Source organism: Pavona decussata, unplaced genomic scaffold (genome assembly GCF_977016875.1).
Source record: "Pavona decussata unplaced genomic scaffold, jaPavDecu1.1 SCAFFOLD_128, whole genome shotgun sequence".
Lineage (NCBI taxonomy): Eukaryota > Metazoa > Cnidaria > Anthozoa > Scleractinia > Agariciidae > Pavona > Pavona decussata.
The window spans coordinates 1590650-1602500 of NW_028145542.1; the positions used below are offsets into that span (position 1 = coordinate 1590650).

At 39.0% G+C, this 11851-nt stretch overlaps 1 protein-coding gene across 3 annotated transcripts in view; it reads right to left on the reverse strand.

Annotated features, from left to right (window-relative positions):
* Window positions 1–10077: 10077 nt before the first annotated feature.
* LOC146468874 (uncharacterized) overlaps window positions 10078–11851 on the reverse strand; it is a 20454-nt gene continuing 18680 nt past the window's right edge. For all 3 annotated transcript variants that reach the window (XM_085123938.1, XM_085123937.1, XM_085123939.1), the window contains one exon: window positions 10078–10607. In XM_085123938.1, coding sequence (XP_084980064.1) covers window positions 10491–10607 — 117 coding nt within the window. In that variant the 3' untranslated portion in view covers window positions 10078–10490. The remainder of the gene's footprint in view (window positions 10608–11851) is intronic.

The window sequence follows — 11851 nt, forward strand, 5'->3', positions numbered from 1 at the left end:
CGAAATCATGATAGCGTTCCGTCATACAGTCAACTCTCTCTAAGGCTGACACCTTCGGTACCAGATTTACTGTCCGCTTTAGAGAGGTGTCCGCCTTAGAGAGAGTTCATGTAAACTGATACACGAACATCAAAACTAAAACCAGTGCTTTATTACTTTAATTACAGTGTACAATGCAGTCATGACGGGCCAGCTGTGTCTCTTTTATATATTCCTTATGGAATCCAACACAGTTCATACACACTTTGAACATTTGTGAATCAACCTTAACAAAACTCGTTTGTGTCGCTTGTTATTTTGACAGTACGTGGAGTCGGGGTTCATAACCCCCATTCACTACGAAAAAAAACTTTGTCAGTAATGCTGCACTGTTGGTGCATTAATCTACAAGCGCTATGTCAGTTGTTTCTTGGAACTTGAATCAAGTATCGTCTCTTGTGAAGTTTTAGAAAAAAGATTAAACCGTGAGGGTGGCTACGAGCTTGAAGTCCCATGTAATTCCATTTTCAAGGTGTTCCAAAGGTCTTTGCCTGGATAGCAAAGTGCATAGGTAAGGAAAACGAGAAGATTACAACTGCGGTTGATCTAAACCAAGACGCGAAAAAGCGAAGGAAGAATAGAAGTGACTCAACAGATTCCAGTAAACGGCAGCACAAATGAGTTGTTGTATAAATGACGGGCAAAAGTGACTTTAACATTGTATTAAGACATATTGTAAGGGCTGGTGTATTTTATTAAAGCCACTGTTATCAGATTGCGCTAATTTTTCGGAATTTCGGACTTGTTATAAAATTTCAAAAACATCCGGTGTCCGCTTTGAGAGATTTTTTAAACCAACATGTTGGAAAAAAGTGTCCACTATCCGCCTTAGAGAGAGTTCAGTTACGGAGAAACAAGTGAAATTCGGCAGGGACTAAATTTTCTGTCCGCCTTAAAGAGGTGTCCGCCTTAGAGAGGTGTCCGCTTAGAGAGAGTTGACTCTAATTCTTGTTGAATTTATCGTTAGGCCTTGTATTTTGAAAGTATTTCAGAATTATGTGCCAATGATATCGTTCACGCGAAAAAACAAAACGAGATTATCATTATTTTTTGCTAAGGCTACTTCTTCAGTTAAAAAGCGTTTCCGGCATGATATGCCGGTCCATTAAGTTCACAATGTGAATTTGGGCCGTCGAAACGAAGGCGACCTCGGTTGACATCGGACTCGTCATCGGAGGAGATTCCTCCTTTTGAGGGATTTCGAAGCGTTTGCTCCGGAAATTACGGCATAACTTCCAAACGGCGGCCATTTTGGATTCCTATGTTTGGCCGAAAAATTCAGAATGCCACAAGAACTGACCAAAAAGTAATGAAAACCATAAAATAACGTCAAAATCATAGAAAGTTGAGATGACTGAGAGTCTTGTTTCGTTTTTTTCAGTCATTTTGTATCCCAAATGAAAACAATTTCTTTAGAGATGGCAGCGTTCACAGTCGAATAAACAAGGAAACGGCGCTAACATTTGAATGGTTTCCATTTCTGATTGGCTAGCTATGTTACTTTCTCGTTTCTCATTGGTCAGAGCAGCGGGCTAAAATATATTTCAGCACGCTGAATTCTCCATTTTAGCCCGCAAAATGCACCGCAATGCCCGATGAAATTATTATAATAGCATTTATATAAGTCTGCTTATCGTATGAACGTAATAATCATACAAATTCCTCATCCGTTCTGAAGTTAAAGATATATATTTTTAGTGCATATGCAGCAGACAGCTTAACAACAGAAAAAATCTACGAGAATGATGTATTAATCAGTAAATGGCACAGGCATACTCGGAAAAAATCGGAGTGCTCCTATCAGGAGTCGAACCCAAGACCTTCCGATTACTAGTTCGGATGCTCTACCACTGAGCTACAGGAGACTCGTGGAAGCAAACAGGATACACGGGAATGCTCTTTCCGGCTTTTTTGCACCACTATTTTTTTTCAACAATTCAACAAGCATTAAAAAAATGAACCATATTTTAAGGATTTCTAAGTTGACCAGCACGAAATTTAGCAAAGGGCAAGACCGTTAGCTCCATGTGCAGCAATCCACATATACCAACACTGTATCGCTGGCATAAACTCTGATAAATTCTTCTTGCACACATTTCCCTAACTTTGATTTGTGACAATCTTGACAGGGAACAAACACAGACACTTAAAATAATAATATATGAAGATAGAGAATAATATGTGTGAGTATTTTTCAGTTTCGTTAAAGGCGAATGTAACATTTGAAGTGTGATTTCATTTTCATCAAAACAAAGCTTACGCAGGACATTTAGTCGCTTGATTGTGCAAATTTTTCAAAGCTTAAGATAGTTGCTATGAAATATCAAAGTTTTTTCCATTTATTACTCCAGGATATGTTTAAAGTCTGTTTTATCGTTACTCTAGCCATTTTCTCCGAGGTTTATACGCACTGCTTTCTTGATAAGCAAAATTTTAACTAGCCAAGAGTGACAGGGAGACGTAGCACGCGTAGACTGTTGGCCAACCAATTCGCCTCTAGTCATCTTCAGGCTAAAAAAGCAGAAAAAAAAACGTACAGGGGAAATCTGTGTCCTCGGCCGGTGAATAACATTTATGTTTGCCATGACGCATCAGCTAAGCACTTTTACCCTTCTTTAGCGACCTTTGTTGCCAGTGCAACGAGTTTCTTCGTGTTTCTGCTCAGTGTATTGATTAATTATGCAGCGGTCGATCAGTTGGAACTGATCCAGTAAACAAACCTCTCTGCAAATATCTTTATAAACGTGAAGAAAATTATCGTAACTCCAGTCGATTATAATAGCCGATCCCGTCCAGAATGTTTACCTACAGTGTACACAATGTTTCGGTATTTTTTTAGACACCAAGCTCCACATAATCATGTAGCTTAGAGTGTCAGATCTATTCGGAAATAGCTATTTTGGATTTAAGAGGATACCTTGCTCTCCTGTATAACAGTTAACATTGTAATTGTTATTGTGGCTAAATAGTTTGCTGTATATGCCTTAAAAACATAATTAAGTCCAGAAAAGATAGCTTGCTAAATATATAACATCAGTGGAAGCTTTAGCAAGGGCACGCCATTCAGACGGAATTGAATTAACAATACTCATAAACAAAATCGTCATTCTGGGATGTTAGAAGTGTGACAAAACGTACTGAGAAGGAGCCATTTACGGAGATTAAATCCCATGTTCTCGGAAAGTCAAGGTCAATGAAATCCTTTCTGTATTCAGACCTTTTGTCTACACAGAAATTTGTTGTTCTAACTCGCATTTCATTTGAGACACTACTAATAGTATGCTAAACATTTCCTTATAAGTGATAAAGTAGGCCAGCCCGTGTTTTTGTCCGCGCTCGTTTCGGTTCGGCCTGGGATGTGGCTGGGAGCCCATTACCCACAGCACACAACTCCTATAGACTCATGTAACGGCGTTTTTACAGACCTATTTAGTTTTAAATTGAAGCCCCACAAGTTCATTCTCCCACGAAAGCCTTACAAACCAGTCTCCTGCTTTGCATAACCTTCATGTAAACCAGTTATTTAAATTTTCACAAGAAAAAGTATTCCCATGCGTATCTAAAAATAGACGGATCGTGAAAATGCCGTGACATAGGCAGCTTTACGCTCCGATTTATGGCCTCTTGTATGATAGCAAAAAGTTAGCTACTGTAACAGTTTTAAAAAAAAGAAAGGTCCCCGCAGTTATTCACGCAACTTAAGCAGTTGCGAAAAAACCCTAAAAGAATGCAGGCTTGAAGGAGATTCGAACCCATGACCTCTGCGATGCCGGTGCAGTGTGCTGTTCTACCAACTGAGCTGTCAAGCCAACTGGGAGACGGTCATATTGGAGCTTGATTCGTAGCATTTTGGCCTAGAGATTTTAAGTTGCTGAGGTATTCTCTTTAAAACTGATCACATTTCTATTTCTCATTAGATTGAGCCTTTTGCTGAAGCCAAATCAAGTATTGAAGGATACATTTCAGCCCACATTCTCCGAGTTGGTGTTTACGGAGATGGTACTTTGATGCAAGTTTCTCTTCCTGGTACTCTGTCGTACCTTGAAAGGAGATGGTGCGTGACTCTGTCTGCTAAACTGACCGCGCTGGCGCTAAGTGCCGGAATTTTTGAACAGTGGTTTGATTTCTGGGAATGGGAATGGGGACAGCGGTATACACTTCACAAGTTCGGAGACTGCTCTGCTTTAAACAAGGAATGGAAAATTTTAGAAATGTGCACTGAGCCCGCAACAAAGTCGGAAGAATGCATTACATCAACGACTACAACAAATATAACAACTTTTTCAATTAATGATACGTCGAGCACAACATATTTAAACACTACCATAACTACAGCAACTACACTGTCAGACATTTCACCAACTACAAAAACTACCAACATCAAACCAACTCCAAACACTACTCCATATACAACAACTTCCGACACTACTCCATATATGACAACTACCGACGCTACTCCATATACAACAACTACCGACACTACTCCATATATGACAACTACCGACGCTACTCCATATACAACAACTACCGACACTACTCCATATATGACAACTACCGACGCTACTCCATATACAACAACTTCCGACACTACTCCATATATGACAACTACCGACGCTACTCCATATACAACAACTTCCGACACTACTCCATATATGACAACTACCGACGCTACTCCATATACAACAACTTCCGACACTACTCCATATATGACAACTACCGACGCTACTCCATATACAACAACTTCCGACGCTACTCCATATATGACAACTACCGACGCTACTCCATATACAACAACTTCCGACACTACTCCATATATGACAACTACCGACGCTACTCCATATACAACAACTTCCGACACTACTCCATATATGACAACCACCGACGCTACTCCATATATGACAACTACCGACGCTACTCCATATATGACAACTACCGACGCTACTCCATATATGACAACTACCTACGCTACTCCATATATGACAACTACCGACGCTACTCCATATATGACAACTTCCGACACTACTCCATATCATAAAACAACTACCGACGCTACTCCATATATGACAACTACCGACGCTACTCCATATACAACAACTTCCGACACTACTCCATATCACAAAACAACTACCGACGCTACTCCATATATGACAACTACCGACGCTACTCCATATATGACAACTACCGACGCTACTCCATACATGACAACTATCGAGGCTACTCCATATCATTTAACAACTACCGACGCTACTCCAGATATGACAACTAGCCTCACTACTTCATATATAACAACCACCGACACCCTAACCACACCAGACACGGCAAGTATAATTAGCACATCTTCAACATTTAATTGCACTCCAACTGCAACCACTCCAGCTTTAGCATGTATGTCAGTTCCGGCAGCGACCTCCTGCAGGAAAAAATGAATGAAAGATGGCTTGATGCACCAGTCAACCACATCAACTGCCCGACAACACTAATAACAACATCTAAAGGAACTACGGATAAACTAAAGTTAACATTACCAACTAAGTTCGGTAACTCAAGAAAGCGTGTGAGCAATGAACAACAGTAATTAATAATGCCACAAAGATTGTCATGCCCAGTTTGGTGTGCGCAGTCATTCAAAACAATGTTCGCATATCGGGACTGATCGTACGCGGTGCTTCCATTATCTTCCAAGTCAGAAGGAGGCCTACTGAACTGACAGCTAGACAACCGTAAACGTAAAAAAGAAACTTTAGAAAACTGGTTAAGTTCAAGAACAATATAGAATAATCTTGTGCAAAATTTAATTGGGTATTAGATTTTAAGGAAAATAATAATGTTCACGTAACTTCTTCTTTAGTAAAAAGAAAACTACCCTTAAAAAAAATAATAATTTTAGACTTAAAATTTGACACCTGATTTTAGTTAAGGACTGTGAGAGGTCTTTAATGACTTGGTGCTCCTATTACAACTCAGAACAGCAAAATGCCTTCATGATACATCGTACTGATGCTGTTTGCTTAAGATCTAGTAATGTAGAGTCTGAGTTGTTGCATTTTATTTGCTAAAAACTCATGGAAACACCATAGCCTTTGCTAATATTTTCATAGGGAGAGTTGAATACTTAGACACGGCTGTAGAATTCCGCTAGTGTGGAATCATATATCATTGTATTGGCCTCGTGTTCCCATTTTGGAACATCTCTGTGCATGCAGATCAGTTCAAACCACTGTAAACCACTGTAGTGGTTGTTGTCTTTGCAACTTTTTACCGTGTGTATTGAACTGTTTTTAAGTATCTTGCTTACGTATACAGACTTACAATAATTTTAGTATAGGTGTCTCCAGTTAGTAGGAATTTTCCTACAGCTTAAAAGGCCCTAGTCAGCCACACCTTTGTTTTTGTTTATATATGCGAGCGTTTGGCTATATATTTTATTCGGAGCATGTCAAAATGAACGAAATCACTGTGAAACTTTTAAAGATATTGAAACATATTTTCAGGAACACAACTTACAGTAAAGTAATAAGATTTCGCTCCGCGATGCAATATCAATAATTTCGACGGCATTGAAAATAGCGGAGGCTGACTTAAGGGTTCTTTTAGTTGTAATTGACACAGAAATCTACTCACCATCGATATTATTAGCCCATTTTAATACACTTATCTAAAGGAAATATACAAGTTTCAAACGTTCCGTCCCCACCCGGAAAATCCTGACCAGTATAAATCTCTGAACATGACTGACAAACGCATTTAACAATAACAACTTACGGGTAGTTTTGAAGTCGATGCTGTTTTATTCGCGTATATTCTATGACTGCAAGGCTTTATCCTATAAATGCACGTTGGATATGAGGGCGCATAGCGCCTAGTTAGTTATAACCGGCAAGCGCGAGTGGAATCATCTCTGCCGTATTGTGTTATTAAAAACAACCAAAAATGCTGCTAGCTTCAGCTGATTTCAGTTGACATTTTGACAATTGACATTTATTTTGCCTTTCTTCGCAATATATTGACAATTTATCCATAGTAATGTATGGCGAGGTGACCTCTAGAAACCACCAGGCTCATAGTTGAGGCCGCCTCGTACGTAACGATATGCTTACGTAGATAGTGTTACAAGTGTGCGGCTTTGCCAATTCAGTTTGTAAGAACGTTGAGAAGACGACTGATTCATTGACCGCACTTTCTCGAGCAGGGTATATTTGTTCATCTAATGTTAGCCATGCCACGAAGATGTTGAAAGGCTGAGGGCACCGTGCGTTTAATAAGTCGGATCTCGCTGACTAGATATTTTGGCTTCTCGAAAACTATGCGTAAACCAGCGGGAAAAAATAAAAAATCGGCATTAAATTCTATACATAACACGGTAATGTACTCAGTCCGCCGAGATTGTTCCCAAATCGATATCAAATTGTTATAAAATCGATAAAGGTAATGCCTCGCCGAAAACGAGTCGAGAACGCGTAAGCTAGACTTTGAAACACCGCTTCTGCAACTAGTTGAGTAAAAAAAACTGTAAAATGTTGTTACCTGTAAGATTTTGTTACCATTCCATATCATGTACTCTTGTTAAAGGAGAAGGTCGTGTATTTTTTTTTATACCATTAATAAAAAGTACACACTGAGTTGAGTTACTTACCGTTGTTTCAGCTTCTAAAGTGCATCCGATCCACACGAAATTTCTCTCTAAAATCCAAACTTACCATCGCCATTCTGAATAGCACTTAGTAGCCTGGCCGCTTTCTTGTGACGTCATTCCGACGAGATAGGCGCGAATCTCTAACTTATGCGCCGATCAACTCAAAACTTCAACATCCCCCCCCCCCCCCCCCCCAGAGCAAACCCCGGGCATGTGAACTTTTGAAGATTTGATCGTTCAAATTCCCGACCCCTCGAACCACAATGGTGTTTAAATGCCCTACCTTATCATCGGATTGGTCTGTCAAATGCCCCTCCTAAATAACAATCTTTGTCGGCTCCTGTCATCTTTAATAAAGTTAAAAATTATTTGGAAATACAAATAAAGTTACACTGGTGGATTGAAAGCGTTCTGAAATTTTTTACAATAAAAATGTTCCCGACGTTTCGGTCGCAACGTGATACGGCTGTAATTGATCTCTACTTTGATTCTATGAAGGAATTGGGACGCTAATTAAGTGTGATTTCAACGGATTTTTTCCGCCTCGTGCTTCGGGCATGGCTGAAAAGGTGTTTGGCCTTGCGTTTCTCGTAGCAGTCAGGAAACCGACGCTAACTCACCGAAATCGCTTCGAATCGGCTAGAAAAGCTGGTAAATGACAAAGAATACAAGAAGCAGCAGGGTACGTTTTCTTTATTGACAAAACAGTGTTAATTTCTACCATTTTACACAAATCCGTTGCATTTCCATACAAATCCTTATAATTCAAACTGTTGTAATTTAACAGTTCTCTTATCTTGAGCTTGGGCCGCCTATGATAAGTACGAGCCACTGCAATTTATGACGTGGTTTGACGGGCGGCCCGGGACAAGAATGACTTGTTGTCAGTTACTACAGCTCTTTCAAAATAAGCTTGTGAAAGGTTTATAGGATACTTCAAGAATACTTTTCTGCATTGCATCCCCAGTAAGAGAAACATTAACACAATTCGCTGTTAGCAGGACATTTTCAAGTAATCTATGTGAAGATCCTATTAAATCTCGATTGAATGTAAAAATTCCGAAATTGCGCGGATTTTCACAAGGAAAGATTTGGTGTTTAGTAACTGACGGCTTGCACGCCATACATTTCTTTTCAAATAACGTAACACAAGACTGCCTGCTATCCGCGGATTGCAGACATGTCACTTGGGAACCTCGACCAAAAACATGGGCTTTTCTGAGAGGAAAGCCCCGACGGAGGATTATATTTGGTGTTTGTTGATAACGAAAGAACAGCTAACAACAGGTTACAAGTAATTTCTGCAACAAAAGTATGTCATTATCTCATTTCTATTTCTGATTTTTCGAGTTATAATTTTTATTTTCAAATTTTATTATCGTAACATCAATTGGTAAAAAAAAACAAAGTTCTTTTGTTGGTTTACTTTATTGAGAAACAAATGTAATATAATTCAGTATATTGGGTTCATTTTATAGTCGATACTGTACTGGTGTGAGTAATATTGAGATGTGCCAGACATTGCCTACAGAAGTACGTGGTCGCTTGCACAGTTGCTTTGTACAACAATAGACCTCCAACAATTCGCTTCGTTGTTTTGTTGCCCCATTACAGATCATGTGACGGTACTCTAGGGAGTAGTCTCTTTTAGAATTGCTCATATTCACGCTGGCATGCATTCTTTTCTTCCAAATTAGGGAAAGGATCTATTCTCCTGAGAACATCACGTGGTTTGTAATGGGCAAATAAGGTCTATTATGAACAAATTGTCTGTCTTCATTTTAGATATCATAACTATGTTTTCTTACAATAGTAATACCCCAATAATAAGAGTTTCATGAAAATCTCTACATAACCTAGATAATTTACGCTGTCTAGTATTATAATATATGCAACCATTTAAATTTACTCAACTTGCAGTAGTGACACGCCGTGTTACTACTAAACGTAATAAAACGGTTTTATTACGTTTTACGAAGGAACAAACCGTTCGCTCACCGCGCTCATGCTTTCTTCCTATCATGTGGTTTAATTTTCCTGCTGGAGATTTTGGATTTTCCCCGAAAATGAATTATTCTAACGCGCTGGTCCAAAATATTAAAGAAAATTGATTTCTGAAGCTTTCCACATTAAAAGGAGTCAAGCATGACTCTCGATTTTCTCAGCTGAGGCTTGCTTTTCCGTTTAAACTTGTAAGCACTCCTTTAGCCCAGTGGGAAGGAGATTATTCGTCTGAAATTTGTCGGGTTGTGAGTAAAGTCCTTCTAAATCCAATTGCAAATTGGATTTGGAACGCAGGTAGGTCAGAACGAACATTTTTGGCAACCGTAATGACCTTTTCTTACGGGATCAGTTTTCTTTGGGTTATTGTCCAAGCCGTTAAATAAATTTTCAAGCAGGACAAAGTTGTTCTAAAATTTTTATTGGTAGAAAGAAAGGCTAAGTGCTGCCTGTACTGGCGTATAACGAACGACAGGCTCTCAATGTGTAGCCTAAAACGCGAGGAAAGGTTATGGACTTTTCTAAAAAAAAATTGTACATGTTCCGCCGCATGTCGCTAAAATCACATTGTTTTGTTCAAACGTTTTAGAACTTCAACCTCGCAGCGAATTGAAAAGACAGTTATCTAAAGTGGAAGACATATAACCCTATATCAGCTCTAAAGGTATAACCTTTAGAACAACACATAGCATCGTTGCGGTTTGTTTATAGGAGTTATTTCTTCCCTCTTAGCAGAATATATTTAGTATGGTTTAAAAATCAAAGCTATCCATTGGTTTTGTCAATCATGTTACGTCGGTGGTACATCTGCGCTCATCTAAACAAACATGGATTTTCCCCGGACGCATTCGTTGTCTTCACATATCAATCGAGCTTCGCTGCAGGGGGAACAGTCTGCGTCTGTCGCACAAGGATTCTTGTAGACACGGAAGCACTGAAATCAATACACAGAAACTAATGAGACAAACTAGACACACAAAGGAACACATATATCATTCACAACTACGAAATCCTACTCAAAATACCACAGACTCTCTTTTTACCCAAGGACTGTTCGACAATGGAATGCTTTACCTGAATTTGTATTTTTGAAGGTTCAAAGAACGTATAGATTTGTTTAGAACTCAAATTTCAAATATGTAAACATCTGCTGACCGCCCGGCCGATAATCGTCATCATTGAAGGGTGGTCGTAGTAGAAAGTAATAAAATAATACAAAAACAAACTTAAAACGGTGATCATCTGAGAGAAAAGAGATTAGAAAATAGTCAACGTTTTCTTAAGGTGTGCGTTTTCGTCGTCCACTTGTATGCGTGTTCAAAAGTTTCTGTTTTGGAGACCGTTGTCAAATATTTCCGTTGTCGATTAGTATTCGTATGAACGAAACATGAAAGCGAAAAAAAAAGTTTTCCGTGTAAACAAGACTCGGCTAGCAAGGGTGGAGGTACAACGGTGTCTTGGGCAATGCGCTGAACGTGCATCCGACAGCTTAGGAGAACGAGAAATGCACAGCCAAGGTAAAAAAAAAACTAATCCAATTTGGCAACAATGGTTTACTTCACCAACTACGTGCTTGCAATATTCAGATCATTAGACCTCGTCCCAAACTACTCCCAAAACCAACTGCAACGTGTTATCTGTTATCTTGTTAATATAGGTCGCGTCCGATTGACCGTATTCCGGAATATGAATAAGCTGTTAAATTTCTCTTTTTAAGTAAATTTGGCACTTGACGTTTCTGCAAACTTTCGCTGACACATGATAATTAAAGAGTGGCTTGGTACTTCAGTAACTCCAAAAGCCTTTTATGAGGGATTTCTTGTAATCATTGTATGTATTTCTATTCCTGAATAGGGTCAATCGAACGCACCCTTAAAGGTCGACAGGGAAAACAAGTGAGTTATGTATACCGGAGGGAAGTATAATAATACAGTTCAGTTTCAGTAAAACAGGGTGTTCAAAGGCATACAGCGTTCAGATCATAACACTTCATACCACAAAAAAACAAAACAAAAAGCGATTGTAACATGCTGACTTGCAAATATTCAAGGGCTGCAAAGAATAAGTCATCTTTACAGCAGGGTATGAAACTAATCCAATTCAGTTTCATAAAGCACACTTGAAAAACTGCAAGAAGCATTCAGATCATAACTTGTTTGTTAAGTCATAACTATAATG